The sequence below is a fragment of the Fundulus heteroclitus genome, chromosome 1, assembly GCF_011125445.2.
Source record: "Fundulus heteroclitus isolate FHET01 chromosome 1, MU-UCD_Fhet_4.1, whole genome shotgun sequence".
Taxonomy (NCBI): Eukaryota; Metazoa; Chordata; class Actinopteri; order Cyprinodontiformes; family Fundulidae; genus Fundulus; species Fundulus heteroclitus.
In genome coordinates this window covers 41,369,717-41,386,725 of record NC_046361.1, presented here as the reverse complement: position 1 = coordinate 41,386,725, position 17,009 = coordinate 41,369,717, and the positions used below count along the sequence as shown (strand labels likewise).

Here is a 17,009-nt window from a genome sequence, read left to right as displayed (position 1 = left end):
TAAGTGCAAAAATCTTATTCCATTGGCAAATAGTCTTATTTAGCTGCTTAAATCAAGGAAAAATACCCTAATTTCAAGACAATTTTACTTACTTTTAGTTCCATTTTTGCAGAGCGGATTGATAATACACACTTGGGTAGAATATTTAATGCCATTCATAAAACCAGAGGACAGAAACGTCTGCTCTTCTTTTCCCAGGTCTGTAAATTAAACCTCCAGCGTCTGACTTAGGTTCTACGGTCTAATGATGGAAACCTGCAGAGGAAAAGCAGCGCACCCCGGGGTTGAGGAACAGGTTGAGGTTCTTGTGCAGCAGAGCTTGGTTCTCCTGGTTCCCCATGCAGAACTTCTGCAGAAACATGTGAGTGTATTTGATGATCTCCTGCATCTTCACGTCACTCTGCACAGAGAAGAGGAAACAAGATGTGGTTCTGGCTCAGATCACAGTTTATTTTCCAGTCTGTTTAAAACGTAACAACCAGGAGAAGTTTGAACATTAAAGAAAAGCTCAGAGGGCTTTTATTTTGACAGCCGGTCTCACCTTGTCGTAGGACACCTGCAGCAGGTCCAGCATGACTTTATGAGCTCCCATGTTCTTCAGCAACCGCTGCTGCTTCTTCCAAACTCCAGTGCTGCACATCCTGTTCAGCCTCTCCAGGATCTGCAGCAGCCACACATGGAGGGAAGGTTCAGATGTTCAGTTGAAGGTGTCCGTAAATCCTGATGAATCCAATCAATTACTTCGACTGCAGTCATGTCTTGATGACATCAAAAGCTGGATGACTTTAAATTTCCTGCATCTAAATTCTGACAAGACAGAAGTTGTATTTGGACCAGAGTCCTCAAAAAATAAACTTCTTAACCAATCACTTAATCTGGATGGCATTAACTTGGCCTCTGGTAATAAAGTTAAAAATCTTGGTGTTATTTTTGACCAAGACATGTCATTTAAATCCCATATTAAACAGGTTTCCAGAGTTTCCTTTCTTCACCTCAGGAATATCGCCAACATTAGAAACATTCTGTCCAGGAGTGATGCTGAAAAACTAGTCCATGCATTTGTTACTTCAAGGCTGGACTATTGTAATTCTTTACTATCAGGAAGTCCACAAAATGCAGTTCAAAGTCTTCAGCTGATCCAAAATGCTGCAGCAAGAGTTCTGATGAAAATCAACCAGAGGGATCATATTTCTCCAATTTTAGCTTCCCTTCATTGGCTTCCTGTTAAATCAAGAATAGAATTTAAAATTCTCCTTCTAACGTATAAAGCCCTTAATAATCAAGCTCCATCATATATCAGAGCTCTGATTACCCCGTATGTTCCTAACAGAGCACTTCGCTCTCAGACTGCAGGTCTGCTGGTGGTTCCTAGAGTCTCTAAAAGTAGAATGGGAGGCAGATCCTTTAGCTATCAGGCTCCTCTCCTGTGGAACCAACTCCCAGTTTTGGTCCGTGAGGCAGACACCCTGTCTACTTTTAAGACTAATCTTAAAACTTTTCTTTGTGACAAAGCTTCTAGTCAGAGTGGCTCATGTTACCCTGAGCTACCTCTATAGTTATGCTGCTATAGGCTTAGGCTGCTGGAGGACATCAGGGTCTATTTCTCTCACTCTGCTGAGTTCTCCTACTGCTCTCCAATCTGCATTGTTTGTTGTTATTTCAGCTTTTAACTTTTTATTCTGTCATTTTTCTCTTCATAGAAGGTACACCTGGTCTGGTGTTCTGTTAGCTGTGACATCATCAGGGGAGGCAGATCATCTGAGCTGCTGCTGCCAACAGCCTCATCTTAGATGATCCAGCTGGTCCCGTCTCTCAGCGTTTAACCCTGTTTAGACGTGGCTGAGTTTTTACTGCAACTAACTGTCTGTGTGGGGAACCTCGTAGAACAACCATAAATTGTTTCTGCGTAATAACAGACCAAAAATGCACAATTTCAAACTAAGAAGTCTTAATTGTTGTAGAAGAGGGATGTGTGAATCGTTGCTGGTGCGTCATGATCGCCTCGTTAGAAAAAAGGTAACGCTTCCAGAAAACGAGGACCAACTGGATGTAGCTGACCTGGTTTCTGTCTGAAGGGATGGATCCTTTCTGGGTGTTGGCATTTTACAAATACACTGAAATTATTAATCTTCAATCAATGTTGAGACTGAGGTTCTACTAAATACAGCAGATCTTTAATTACTGATAATTAATTTAAGTAACTGATGGTTACTGGGACCAGATGGACACCAGTCCAGTCCAGTTACCGTAAAAACCAACAGGAAGAGGACAAGACGTGCTGCGCCTTAAAAATATATTCATCTGAGAGGAACTCATGTTTCCCGTCAGTCCAACTAGATTTGTTTCATTTACAGCTGTGATCAGCAGATTATATTTGCAAACGTTTTTGGACTTTTCGTAATTTCTTTTTGTATAATCCAAACATTAAGATTCTATATTGGTTTTCTATAGAATCAAAGACATGTAATAAACGCTGGAAACTGTGCAGAAAGGAATCAAAACGAATCACTCGGAGCAGAGAAAACCGTCATCAACATGAAGACCTCCCAGCCACGCCCACACTCACTGATTGGTTGAGTGATTTTTGTTAACCAGCCTGCAGAAACACCACAAACGAAGGAGAGAAACAAAACCAACGAAGCACCGACACTCGGCTTTTCTCACCTCTTTGACATTCTGGTAGCTCTCGTTACCTTTCTGCGGCTTCTGTTTCTTTGGCGACGGCTCCACTGATGCCCCCTGCAGGATGCAGAAGGTAAGACAGCGTGTGCAGGCCTCATGTCATGATTATTAAGCACATGTAAGGTGAAATTTAATCAGCAACCACAGAGACGGCTGATCTGAAACCCTCAGTGGGACCTGATTCAAGTACAGTTTGTCCCACGGTTCGATTTTTCTGCATTTTATTCTGGAAGATTTATTGTAATTATTTATGAATGTAAACAATTGCATCTGGAACTCAGATGATCAGAACCAGCTTGCCTGGATTATGGTATAAAAACTCCAGCTATAAGAACGGATGGAAGGGATTTATTCACAAGTTTTGGTCCTTAAAAACTTTCTGGACTCTTGATTGAATCAGATCCGCGTTTTCCTTCAGTTTGACCCCCAGAACTAACAGAATTCTGTCAGAATGAAAATAAACCACTCTGCACTACATTTTCCCCTGCAGCTGATCCATGTCGGCTTCATCTTTGTTGAGTAAGTGATGAAAATCTGGAATCTGTTGAGTGTTTTTCTGTACACTTATAATCTCTCTTTTTGCTGTGACTACTAAATTAAAACTACCTGATTAGTTTAATTTCCTCTGCAGTCATATCATAGAGAAAAGACGTTGATCGTAAATATTTGTGGTTTACATTTTAAAGTTTTGCTCCATCTAAATAAGAAAAATCCTGACGTTCACCCAAAAATGATGCATTAAAGGCCGTATCTTTTATTAGATGGCAGTAAAATTTCTCGTTCTTGTTGTCTCTTGCTGCTACATCAGAATGATCCGTATTTCCCCTCCATGGATGCAGGAGCTGCTCTGAACCGACATCCATTTGCTTAGGAGTAAAAACGCAGGCAGACAATCTTATAGTCGTTTTCTGATAATTGTTTGAAGCTAGAGAAATAAGTGAGTTCTGTTGTGAAATGCAGCTTCTTTCATCTGCGCCTTCTAAGGTGAAATCTGACTTCTGCACTACAGACTTTCTGAAAATGACCTACGCCTTCATCACCACACGCTGTTATATTAGATTATATAACAACACGGACCAGTCCTTTCCACAGCGTCTCCAAATGCTTCAAAAGCACCGGAACATTTTACCTCAGTATTGACTTCTCTGCATTGGCTGCCTGCATCTTGTTGGGTTGATTTTAACATTCTTTTATTGTTTTTTAAGATTTTAAATAGCTTAGCTCCTGCTTACCTCCAAGATCTTCTGCAGGAGCGCTTCATTTCCAGAACACTACCATTAAACCCATAAACTACTCCTACAAGTTCCCAGAACCAGGTTTAAGAGCAGAGGAGAACGTTACTGCACCTAATATGTGGAACAGCTCACCCCTCAATATAAGATCTGCCCAAACATTTTAAATCGCTCCTGAAAACTCGTTTATGTTCCTCGGCATCTAAATAAGGTCTGACTTTGTCAACTACCCTTCCTGTTTGTTCACTGATGGTTTTATGATAACTATCCAGCACTTTGCGCAGGTCCAAGCTGTTTTATAAACGCTTAATGTTCAGTTTAGATGTCAGAAACATTTAATATTCATTTCACGCACAAACATGAAATACAATACATCAGCCCCACCCCCTCTGCGTATGAACCAAAGACCACATTGAGCCGAGACACCAGCAAACCCGACACCAAGGGAGAAGAAGTCAAGAACCAGAATCCAAGAAAGAGATTTGTTTGGTTTTAGTTTCTCAAGTAGCTTTTTACATCAATATAATGTGTATTAATATGGCTGTAAAACTGTACGCTGATGACATTGTACTTTTCAGCTCATCTTTCCTGTATTTTAAAAACTTTTTTAGGGAAAAGTTCTTCCATGTCGTCATTCTGTGGAGGATTATTGTGCATAAAAACAATTATAGTGACATCCTTCTGGTCACCTTTACATTTATCACCATCAAAATGATATTGCTTAAAAAAAATCTTGAAACGAAGCTTTTTGTTTAGTCAGACTATCTGTGTCGTTTAAACTTCCTGAACATTTTAACGGTAAATCTTCTCATCCTTACCTCCCCTTTCTCCTTCTTGTCTTTCTTGTCTTTCTTGCCCTCTCCACCTGAGCTCTTTTTCTCCACCCACAGCTCAGACTTCTCCACCAGCGTCCGCAGGCGGTCCAGGTCTGCCTTGATCAGTTTATAGTTTTCCACATCCTGAGCGGAGATCAGCAGCTGGACCTACAAACAGGCAGGAGTTAAAAGAGTGAATCCAAGTCTGACAGCAAAAACAGATTTTCTTAATAAGATATGAGGAATTCCCAGCCTAACAATAGTTAGTTTTGTCAAGGATACAATGGGCTTGTGCTTTTTTTAAAAAGGGGAAGGAACTTAAAAAAAACATGTAAAATGTGGATTTTTGTAAAATGTTTTGAAATGAACATTTTTAACTAATTAAGCTTTTGAGATCCCATTTCATAAAGCTGCAGTCGGTAACCTTTGTAAAAACATATATTTTACATATGTGTTAAAACTGTCACTAGCTATGTTTACATGCACAAAATTTCCCAATTGGATTGAAATGTATTCGGATTCAGAAACAGAAATAATCAGATTGTACCGTTTATACGGGCACAAAATTAATTAATACGATTAATGATGTGCGTTTATATGCACCTGGCTTTATTCAGAACAAAACCACTCTGACATGCGCAGTTATCAAAGTTGCCTAAATAAAAGTAAAAAAGTAAAAGATGTATTTCTGTCTTTGCTGAACAAAGCAGTAGAGTTCGTTATAAGGTTGTTTCTCTCCCAGGAGGGACTTTCAACAGGTTCTTATTATGGTTGAAACGTTACTGAATAAAGTTATTTTGAGCTCGTTTCATGTTTCAAACAGGAAGGTTGTATCGGGTTTGACTCACCCGATCGGGTGTGGGGCGCGCACACATTCAGAATAACTTATTCTGACCGGCGTTTATATGCATGTCGATCAGATTAACAGTCGGCATAAACCACCGCTCTCATCTGGATTACTATTTCATTACATTGATCTTAATCTGATCACAATATTCCGACTGGTGTGTTTACATGATGGAATTAGCTGCTGTGTCCTGGCAGTAAAATATAATAATCTGTGAAACATCCCTTTGGCACCACAAATCCACCGCTCAGAACCAACCAATCAGAGCCAGGAGAATGTCTGGCTCTGATTGGTTGGTGGTGTCATTCGCTCCGGTATACGAGCTGCTCACTGGATTTGGAGTCTTTGTTAGCAGGAAAAAGCTTCTTTTGACAATTTAACAGATTTCCTCATTGAGCTTAAATGAACTGTCAGAAAGAAAAAAGATGTGATTAATCCAGCTGAGAAGAATTTCCAAACATGGACATATTTTCTATGAATTGAGAGAGAGAAACCTAATCAAGACTTTAAGTTAATTTCAAATTAGGTTCAGATTCCTGAGGCCTAACTTTGGCTTGGCACATTAAATCATAGGTTAAAGAATGATTATATGGACAGTAAATGAAATATTTACTTTCCATAAATAGATATTTAAGATAACCTACATGTTGAGAAGCTCAACAATTTATTTTGTATTTTAGGTGCATTTAATGAACCAGAAACCCTGTAATAATTGGATTAATTTGTTACTGTTGATTCAGTTACAGATTAATTTTTTTGCGTCCCTGAATGAGTATAAACCTGTGGGCAAACAGCGTCTGTGTGTCCTGCACCTGTTTGAAGGTGTGCAGCACTTCCTGCCTCTGGCTGAAGTGCCTGAAGAGCAGCTGCAGCGCTCCGGACACCAGGGGAGCGTAGTTATGCATCGTCAGATGGATCAAGACGCGCAGGAACATCCGGCCGCCTTCATCGTCCACCTCCAGGATGCTGTTCACCTTCCTGCACCGACACACCTCCTGCTCAGCCTCTGAACGTCAGGGACTAACAGGGAGACGTAGAGAACCGTACGTACCCGACTCCAAACATCGCCTCGGCTTGGTCTCCAATCTGCGGCAGGTTTATGGCCGCTGCAGGAGTCAAAACATGGAGGAAGAAGTTACGCTCAATAAAAAGGCGAGACTGGAGCATTACAGCATGAACTCTGTTTATCTCATTCTAAATACTGAAAACGGCTTTTAGTTGACCTGCTTGCTCCATGTTAGTGGTGGCGTCCGCTTCGCCCATGGGATAAACGTCCACAAACTCCTTTTTGAAGACGGACAGCAGGAAGGAGATACGATAGTCCAGGCGAACGTTCAGGATGAACTGGTGAGGAGGACAACGTGAGTTGGCTGGAATCATAGATAACGCCTTAAATTCTCTGAGACAGACGATTCAACAGCAGGAATCTGAACAATGAAGCCTTTGATGGACGACGCACAGAACAAAACGGCTCAGCAAGGCTGCAGGTGACTCCCTCCCCATGAGCTACACCTGCAGGGACGGCTGTCCAGGTTCTGGGCCTGCCAGTGTCCCAATCAGGCTTTAAGGACAACAAATATCCCTGTTAAAGGGGAGTTTTCCTCTCCACTGTCGCTTCATGCATGCTCAGTATGAGGGATTGCTGCAAAGCCATCAACAATGCAGACGACTGTCCACTGTGGCTCTACGCTCTTTCAGGAGGAGTGAATGCTGCTTGGAGAGACTTGATGCAACCTGCTGGGTTTCCTTAGAGAGGAAACTTTCTCACCAACCTGGAGGATCTGATGGAAGCTGACTTTGGAAAGAGCCTTGATGAGATGTGATGTAAATTGGCGCTCTATGAATAAAACTGAATTGAATTCCCAGCAGGTCAGGAATTATATGGACGTCTGTGGGAGGTTCAGCTAGATGCAGTAGGTCCAGCCTCCACGGGCGACTGTGGCTTGTAGGGTTGAGTAGTTGTCTGACAATTAGAAGGTTGTGGGTTCGATTCCAGCTTCCCCTTGCCACATGTTGGTGTGCCCCTAAGCACTTAACCCCAAGTGTATGAAGTGTATGTGTGCGCTTTAGTGAGAGTGATTGGGTAAATGTAGCTATACATATACAGCGCTTTGGGTGGTCAAGCGCTATATAAGTCCATTTACCATTCACACACAGCTCCAGGAGGCAAAGCTGCTCCTGGGCTGGGCAACAAAACGAGGTGTTGGCCAGATCTGGGGACATGTACCATAGAAGTTCCCTGGCTGAGGGGGTAAAGGAGAGGCACTGACTGCTGTCTGTGCTTCTGCACTGAAAATGACTTCAGATTACCCTTAGAGTAACCAGACGGTGAGCCAAAGGGTCTGGTTCAAGAGTGCTAGCTTACAGCTCTGTTGTCTGGACGCGTTACAGCTTCACTGATGTACGTGAGCTTTAAGTTGCTCTGAAACATCCGTGTCGTAATGTTAGCGTAGCACTGTTAAGCTAACGGTCTGATTTAGCCGTAATTTTGAAAAACTTTCAGCGTAGAACGCCGTTATGCTGAAATGTGCTGGATAAAATCTGCTGGTTAGAGCTGCTAATTTACTCCATCCTCTCAGGAATGTTCCACATTATTCAGCCGGCTGTGGATGCAGCTGTGATTTAATAAGTTGCTTTACCAGATTAAATGTTATAAATTAATGCGTATAGTCTGGTGCGATTTATATATGTTTTTTCCTCTTTATGACGCATTTTTTGACTGATACAGCTTATATTCCAGAGGGACTCACAGTCTGAAACATACAGCAGATTCCACGTGGTTTTTACCACATGGCTGATGTTCATAGACTAAACACAGGAAACGTTTAACACTTTTCAGCATTTACAACACAAGCGTTTAATGAAGGTACGTCTTTACATTTTACAGCTGGCTCAAACGTTGTGGTAAGAAGCTTGGTAAAAGAAGCACTGCCCTTACCTGCAGTATCTCCAGGATCTTTAGTTTGGTGTCCATCACGGTCAGATCCAAGTTATCGATGCTATCTTTACTGCCTCGCTGTCCCTCCAGAGCAAACCCTGCCCCCCTCGGCCCAGACCCTCCAAACGTGGACTGTCTTCGGTTGAGGACCATGGTGGACATCATCTGGCCCATCCCATGTATGGTGCGCCGTACGTTCCTCCCTTTGGACACGGATCAAAAGGACAGACGGGTTCTGTGAAGCTATTGTCAGCAATCGCTCCTTTACCTTAAATAAATAGACGCCGCGTAGCAGCCAGTTTGTAGAGAAGTAAAGCTGAGCTTGACTACATTGTTTCATTCCTGGGATCAGTGGGAATGGATGTAAATGACTTTTAATACATCAGTACATGTGTGTTTATAATGAATTTATTTAAAGCAACGCTTCGATTGGTGGCGGATTAAAAGCTGAGGGTGCATAGACATAATATAAGAGTAGACGCGTCATTGGGCGGGTTCTGCCTATGCTGCGATGCGTCAGAGCGTCCGCCATCTTTAATGTGGCAAATCTGCAGTTACTCAGTCTCTTAAACAGTATCAGAGGGACTTTAATCTCTGAATATACTTTGTATTCGTAGTATTTTTTTTTTTGTAATATTACAAGTTTATTTTCGTATCCCTTTAGCTTCATTCTCATGAATTTAAATAATTAAAATAATCTAACCTGGCCCTATTACTTCAGGAGTGAAATAATTCTGCAAACTGTGACTATTCTGGAAATGTTCCCCCTTAATTCTCATAATTATTTTATCATAACATTATCACTTTTGTGTTTGTTTGTTTATTTTTACTTTATTGACCTAGGACTTTTTTTTCTCATATTATTAATCTTACCTCTTTAATACTCACCCAAAAAGTCTGTTCCTAAAGGTTCACATGTGACACGGTTTTATGAAATAATGAAGACCACAATGTTTAGATTTAACAAATTGATCCTTATATTCATAACACATACACACACAAATATATATATATATATATATATATATATATATATATATATATATATATATATATATATATATGTGTATACATATATATATATATATATATGTGTGTGTGTGTGTTTATTGCAGCACAGGAATGAGGCATCTTCTCTGATCCACGTTCACTACAATAGAACTCAACTTTTTTCTGCCACATACAACATGGCGGTGACGTTGACGTGCGAACCTGCGCCCTATGACGCGTCTACGTATATATGATGTCTTTGTGAGGGTGGGCCAACCAGACGGAGGAGCGTACCTGAGCCCTCCTCCTGAAACGGCAGGGTGGTGTGTGCAGGATTTGGTCTGCAGTCGATGATGCCAAGCAGAGTCCTGGTCAGTCTGAGCAGCTCAAAGAAACTGTAGAAGCCAAAGTAGATTAAATGCCTGGCTAAACTCACCACCTGGGAGAGAAAGGAGGACAAAAGAGCAGATCAGAGGAGGAAAGGAGCGACTGGGAGGAATATGAAACCGGCTTTGTGTGGAAAAGGATAAATGCCTCATATGTGAGTTTGTTTTTTTCCTCGTTGTGGAAAGGCAGGTCGTCGTTCAGGACGTTGTTCAGATACTCTTCCATGAAGACCATGGTGTTGGCAAAACGGTTCTTCTTGTTGTCTCTGCTGTCATCCAGATTTGAATCATAACTGAGGATGAAAAGAAGGCCTGATAAACCAAAGTACGTTTAAAAGTGCTCACGTTCACGCTCCGGTTTCTGCATAAAACACCAGCAGGAACTATTTATCATTATTTTAAATTCATTGTGAGACTCAGAATGCCTGCAGTAAAATACGCTGATGCATGTTGGCATATTTTAACTTAACGATGGTAGCCTTTACCTTTACTGACTTCACTGCAAAAAGGGAACAGAAAGTAAGTCAAATATACTAGAAATGAGTGCATTGGTCGTTTATTTGAGCAGGTAAATAAGATTATCTGCCAATGGAATGAGCATTGTTACCCCTAAAATAAGATAATTAGTTATAATGCAGTTCCTATTTTAAGGCGAAAAACCTATTCAATTGGCAGATCATCTGACTTGATTAAGGGCTAATAAACTCAATTTAAGAATTTTTTAATCTTACTTTTAGTTCCCTTTTTGCAGTGCTTCTAAATATCCATGTGGGCGTTGCTGCTGTTGTTCTAAGTTTGACTGGGAGGCCTTTAATAGACCGTAGCATGAGTTGAGAGAATTAGAGAAGCAGCTAATAAAGAAGCAAAGATATTGTCGATAAAGTCAGGATTTACACCATTTTCTCTAGGGGGCGCCGTTTGGTCGACTCCTCTAGAACAAGCGCACAAAACATACTAGGGCTGTATGATATAGGAAAAAAGCTTAGTTCTTGGGTCTGCGTTGTGATTGGCTGGGAGGATGTAATGATGTAATATTAACCCACGTGATAGAATGCAAAAAGAAGGAAAACTATTATTCTATTGAACTTTTTATTCTTTTTTTCAATTTTTGATTTTCGTCTATTGATTGATATTTATTGTTATTGAATTATCGTTCAGTCCCAAAAGAAAAAAAACCCCTTCAAATCATAAGATTCAGTCACTCAACAACTGTTAATGGAAAAAAAGCTGCCGTATATTACCATATATGCTTTTTTGTAAAGCACCATAACTCTAGACTGTGTAAGGAGGAAATAACACATTTTCACCTGAACAGGGACTTAAAACCTGGACCTTCAGATTAAAAGCCTGATGCTCTACGGACTGAGCTGCCCAGGCTCTGCTAGTGAACCTGAAACAAATGAGAATGTGTCATGCTGAGGGACAGGGGGCGCCAGAGGTCACATGGACTCCATCAGATTACCTTTAATAACACCTCAGAGTATCTCCTGCTGCATGTAGATTCACCTGGAACTGATCGCCCAGAGGACTCAGGCTTCAACTTACAGAAACTCACAACACAGCGGTGGGTTTGATTCCTGCCAGGTTTCAGCCCAGTCCACACCTCCATGCATGTGGGCCAGGCTAACGAGGAGCCTAACGAGGATTCTAACGAGGATCCTAACGAGGATCCTAACGAGGAGCCTAACGACTCTCCACTGTAGGGGCGATCAGCTCCAGGTGAATCTACAGGTGAATCTAACCTACAGGTCTATAAAGCTGGAACTCCTCACTGCTCCAGACATTTTGAACTGAAAAAGCTTCCTGGATGGAAGACAAACGTCCAGTTGTTGTATTTTTTAACCTTTTTTATGACGTTTGTTAACTTTCGCCTCTGGTTTGCAAACTGGAGTGGCTCTAATATGAAGGTATTCACTAAAATCTACTCACTCTTTGATGGTGATGGAGGTCGGTATCTCAGTCCAGAGTCGTGCGAACTTCACCGGGGTGACGAGCTCCTGAGGGTCTCGGTCCACATGGGCGTGCAGCATGAGGCGGCAGAAAGAAGCCCGGAGGTCAAAGGGCAGTGTCTCGTCCATCATGCAGAGGAAGATGAGTTCCACGTCCAGCTGCTTGGAGATCTCGTCTATGGCCAGGTACTGGCGGTCCAGACACATCCGAGCAAAGAGCTTCAGCTGGTACCTGGGGAGAGCATGGAGACATTTACAGACCAGCGGGACGCTTGTCGTGTCGTTTTTGCGCAGGTAATCCCCGGTGGAGACGTACCTGTAGTAGGTGAGGACGTTTTCATCGTGAGCATTCCCTTGTCTGGCTTCCTGGGCGAGCTGTCTGATGCTCTTCTCCTGTTTCTCAGAGTTTTTATCCATCCACATCAGCCAGACCTAAACGACACGACAGATTTTTACTGATTTTTACCACCTCTAGAGATATTATATTTAATCAAGGACATAAAAACTTGAACATTGTGCTGTAGAGCTTTAAATGTTACATGTTTGCTTTGTGACTTCTGCTTAGTTTTGGTCCCACTGAGGAACCTGGGATGCTGGCCTACCTCATCCTCGTCTCCATAGTCGTCCATCCCCAGGTATTCTCCCCCAACGACTCCAGGGGGCGCCTCTTTGGGCACACGTCGCCTGAAACCAGAAACAACTTCAATGTTTTAGCACTAAAAGGCTGTTTGACAACATTACCGTGTTTATCGGACCATAAGGAGCACTAAATATTCCCTAGTGTGTAACATCACTCCTCCACGTCCACAGCTGTCTATCCGTCTCAGGAGGACAGAGTAGTTGTTTCTAACACCAGTAGAGTGTTAGTAACACTGCCCTGTTTCTAACATGAGGCCATAATAAACTTTATATTGAATTAACTTCCTAGGTTTATTGTTGCTAGCGCGTACTCCAGGCTGCCTTACATGAACGCACTTCTAGTTTACACATTACAGTCAGGCAGTCTGTAGACAGCTCAGGGGTCCTCAGGTAGTGACACAGTGTACCGTAATGCTCCAAATATCCATTGAGTAGAGCGGCTCCATTACTAACTAAAGTCATATTTACACATTTTAACAGATTTATGAGCGCATTGTACCACATAAAATCAGTCAGTAAGCACAACGGTGATCAGATATAAGGCGCACTATTAATTTGTGAGAAGATTTAAGGATTTTAGGTGTACACTATAGGCCGAAAATTACAGTAATATCAGCGATATTAACACTTATTACATAATCTCTGTGTTGCTCCCTTCTGGTCAAAGTGTGAAAGGCCAGATGGAGGAAATACGAGGAGCTTCTCCCACATTTATTATGCATTATATTATAATATCCATCCTCTATGCTCCTGGTGCTACTGCAGGATTGATAATTATCATATCCATTTTTAATTGGTTGAACTGAAATTAGAAATAACAGAGGAACTGTATAGGTGCAAACATATCTGGGTTTTATTTAACAAAACAAAGTCTAATCTGCTGATTCGACACCTATTTGGACAAATGGATGAATCTTCACGTCCGTGTGACGTGTAGGTGTGGTGAACGGAGCAGGGGTCAAAGGTTAGAGTCTGACTCCGCCCTGAACTCGTGGCTGCAGCCAGGAGCTTTTGGGACGACAGGAAGCCTTTAAAGCTCCGGTGGACTTTGGTCGGTTCTGACTCACTCTGTCTTGATGAGGATGTCCTGGTTCTTGGGATCCAGCACACATTTACAGATCAGCTCCTGGGTGACGGGGATGGCAACGTTGTTGGACACACACAGATCAGAGAGGTAGTCCAGAAACCTGCAGACACAGAAACCGATGCAAGAGAAAGTTAGTCAGAACATGGACTCAGGATGTAATCATGGAGATATAAGGGCGTCATGGCGTTCTGCTAACTGGCAGACATCCCGTATCTGTGGTTTATTAGCATCCTGGGGAAGTCAAGGAGAAAATAATTTTAAATCCTATAAGGCACCGAACATTTTCTGCTGCTGTTGCTGTTTGTAGCGACTGGTTCTGAGGCAGAACGGCTCGGTTCTGCCTCCTGAGCGTACCTGGGCTCCCGGTTCTTGCGCACCAGGCTGACGAAGGTCTCCACCTCGGTCTTGGTGATGTGTTTCTCCAGCAGTTTGCGGTTGTTGTGCAGGAGGGCGGTGATGGTGTCCTCGGCCAGGATGTCGTAGCCGATCTGACTCTGCATCACGCCAAACTGCTTGGCTATGTGCTCCTGCAGGGAAGAGCAGAACCAGCTAGAACGTCTAAAGCTGCCACCGCTGCTTTCCCCCGCTGTCTTTGAGTCTTAAAGTATAAAACATGTATTTCCTGCCTTCATTCTTTTAAAAATTATTCAGTAGTTCTTAAATTCTATCCATCCATGGTCTATAGGGGGTTGTCTGTGCATGGTTATTCCTCCTGGACAGGTCGGCCAGAGGAAGCTGGAGTACCCAGAGAGAACCCATGCATGCACAGAGAGAACATGCAGAAAGAGCCCAGCTCAGGATTTGAACCCAGGACCTTCTTACTGCAAGGCAGCACCAGCATTTGATTAATTTTGGTTCAGATTATCTTGGGTTTGTAGCACTAATACTGAAAACTGGCAGTATTTTGACTTCCTGACTGAATTCACACACAATCAAAAATAAAAAGGGAGAATTTGACAACTTTTCAGACTTTAGACACATTCAGGTTCTTATACTGGATCTGAATAAAATACAAAAACAACGCATTGAAACTGTTCTCAGAAGATGCTTTAAAGAACCGGCAGAACTGTCTGAGAAGCACAAAACCACAGAAATATAAAACGTGAACATTATCCAAATAACCGGTACCAGCTTCTGGACTGGTTCTGGTTTGTGGATCCTACAGATAATTTTACTATTCTAGCAGATCAAGGTAGAATATTTTGTACGTAAATGTGAACAATCCTAAAAACACGTCAACTTTTTTTCAAAATAAATGAGTAAAAAGGTTTGCAAGCATGAAATGAAAGCTCTATGATGCGAGGTTGTAGCGGATCAGATGAAAAACGTTCAGATCTAGGCAAGTTTTCTAGGTCCAGTTCTCCACTGTTTTATAAGAAAACATTTATTACAGCATAGATTATCCATAAATCTGCTAATTGATTAATAATTTCTATTTCTGTCCTCAAAACGTGCATTAGTACATAAATAAACAGAGACGTCACATGGAGGCTCTCTGGTTTGTTCAGGATGAACAGATGCAGCACAAAAGAAGTCAGGAAGAGGCCAAGAAAGCATGAAGCTGCGTTATTTTACGTTAACTAAGACTAAAGAGCCTTTCTCTAATTGTTCAGACAGTCAAAGCCAACAGGACGTGCATCAGACTGTATCTGATGGTTGTCAGGGAGCATCTGGGCCGTGGGTTTAACTCTGATTCCCGTTTTTTCTCCTGGTTCTTTAATAACGAGCAGCTCCTTCCAGCCTTCCTCTGCTGGCAGCTGAAATATTTCCCCCCTAATGCGACATTTAGGTTAGTTTCAGGTCAAAGAGGGTTATTTGCTATAAAGGTGCACAGATCCAGGATCTGTAAACCAGGAAACGTTCACTGAGGTCTGAGCGGTTGGTTCTGGAGCAGCAGCCCGGCCCGCTACACCCTGCTGCTCCAGAACCAGGCGCCCAGGTTCCTGACGGCCCACCTGGTTCTTGCGGTAGTCGTCCTGTGAGTGTCGCAGGACCCGGTAGCAGAGGCGCAACATGTACTGGTACGGCGCGTTCTTCTGGTCGACCAGCTCCTCCAGCTGCAGCAGAGCGCCCTCACCTTCCCCTCGGTCCTTGAAGGGAGCCTTCAGGATGCCGAAGATCTGCGGAAACAAGCAGAACTGGAACGTCAGAGCAGAACTGGACCAGGAGCAGGAATGTTTCTGCCAGAACTTCTTCAGACCCTACCCTGTTCATCAGGAAAACATCTACAGATCCTCCTAAATTACTCTAAAGACGACACGGTGGAGGTTGGCAGCAGCTGCCCCACAACACCCTGAGCTCAGGACCATCAGCCGCTAACGACAGGCCACCAGAACCCACCAGAACCCTCCAGAACCCTCCAGAACCCACCAGAACCAGGACCACACCGGCACCATCCCGCCTGTCTGTAGCGTTATCTGCTCTATTGTTGCTGCTGATCACGCGTCTCTTTAAAGGAGCAAAGCGTAAATGTTTCTGCAGAAGTCTGCCCCCTCTGGCCACAGGTTGCTATGACAGCAGCGCTGTGAACGCACAGCGGAGGAGAGGAGAAGCACCTGAGAAGGCGTGACGTCTTCTCAGGTAAGAAAGCTGTAAAGAAACCCGCTTTCTCCCGCTAACGATTACGGCGCAGACTCAGCGAGGTAACGGAGCGAGCAGCGCAGCACACCTAGACCCCGCCCAGAGGATTTAATCTCTCCATCAGGAAACGACTGATCCGGCCTTTAGAGGCAATAACTGCTGTAAATAGAGGAAACCAGAGTATTTTACAGCAAATACATAATTTAAGCTTAGAAAGAACAGGGTTCTGGTGCCGTCGGGTCACCCTCGGTTCCTCATCCCTCACTGCGGACGGTTCACTTTACATCAGAGCACGACTTCTATGATATTCTTGTTTTTATTTGTTAAATTCAGACACGTTCTCACCACCACGGCCCGCTGGGTCCGGTTCTGGACCGGAGAAACCACGGTAGGTTCTCCTGTGACTGTTTCACCTGCGGCTCGCTGCCGGTTAGGACACTTTAAGAGGAACGGAAGGAAGCGGACCTGTTTCAGGATGTTCTGCTCTCTCATCAGTTTCTGCCGCTCTCGGTTGGGTTTGGTCATGACCACGTCCAGAACCGGCTGGCCGCTGTTGGCGACGTCTGCCACGAAGAAAACCACGTCCTCCAGCAGCTTGATGGCGAACCTGAGAAGCACAAAGAGGAGAAGCTTCAGAGCCGAGGGTCCAGAAGGTTCCTGGAGATCCGGCCGAGGCAGCGCGGGTCACGGCGCCGTACCTGCGGTCGTTCTGGCTGATGAAGCCGGAGCTGAACTGCTCCACCACGGTCGCCAGCATGGCGCTGGCGTCGTTGGCGAAGTCCAGATCTCGGATCTCCATGACGGGAACGGAGACGATGGCGAACGCCTCCTTGTCCTCTTTGGTGGGACACGTCCCCAGCTGCA

At 43.4% G+C, this 17,009-nt stretch overlaps 1 protein-coding gene across 2 annotated transcripts in view; it reads right to left on the bottom strand.

Moving 5' to 3' along the window:
- Nucleotides 1-17,009, bottom strand: part of itpr3 (inositol 1,4,5-trisphosphate receptor, type 3) — a 68,119-nt gene that overhangs the window by 24,119 nt on the left and 26,991 nt on the right. The window contains exons 13-30 of one of the 2 annotated variants that reach the window (XM_036143211.1): nt 16,844-17,004; nt 16,611-16,752; nt 15,521-15,685; nt 13,920-14,092; nt 13,546-13,665; nt 12,442-12,523; nt 12,156-12,271; nt 11,820-12,071; nt 10,039-10,183; nt 9,799-9,943; nt 8,515-8,717; nt 6,800-6,920; nt 6,628-6,682; nt 6,389-6,554; nt 4,733-4,897; nt 2,665-2,739; nt 542-661; nt 278-400 (exon numbers count right to left, since the gene is read on the bottom strand). In XM_036143211.1, the coding sequence (XP_035999104.1) occupies nt 278-400; nt 542-661; nt 2,665-2,739; nt 4,733-4,897; nt 6,389-6,554; nt 6,628-6,682; nt 6,800-6,920; nt 8,515-8,717; nt 9,799-9,943; nt 10,039-10,183; nt 11,820-12,071; nt 12,156-12,271; nt 12,442-12,523; nt 13,546-13,665; nt 13,920-14,092; nt 15,521-15,685; nt 16,611-16,752; nt 16,844-17,004 (2,529 nt within the window). The remainder of the gene's footprint in view (nt 1-277; nt 401-541; nt 662-2,664; nt 2,740-4,732; nt 4,898-6,388; nt 6,555-6,627; nt 6,683-6,799; nt 6,921-8,514; nt 8,718-9,798; nt 9,944-10,038; nt 10,184-11,819; nt 12,072-12,155; nt 12,272-12,441; nt 12,524-13,545; nt 13,666-13,919; nt 14,093-15,520; nt 15,686-16,610; nt 16,753-16,843; nt 17,005-17,009) is intronic. The other variant, XM_036143214.1, reaches the window with a different exon arrangement.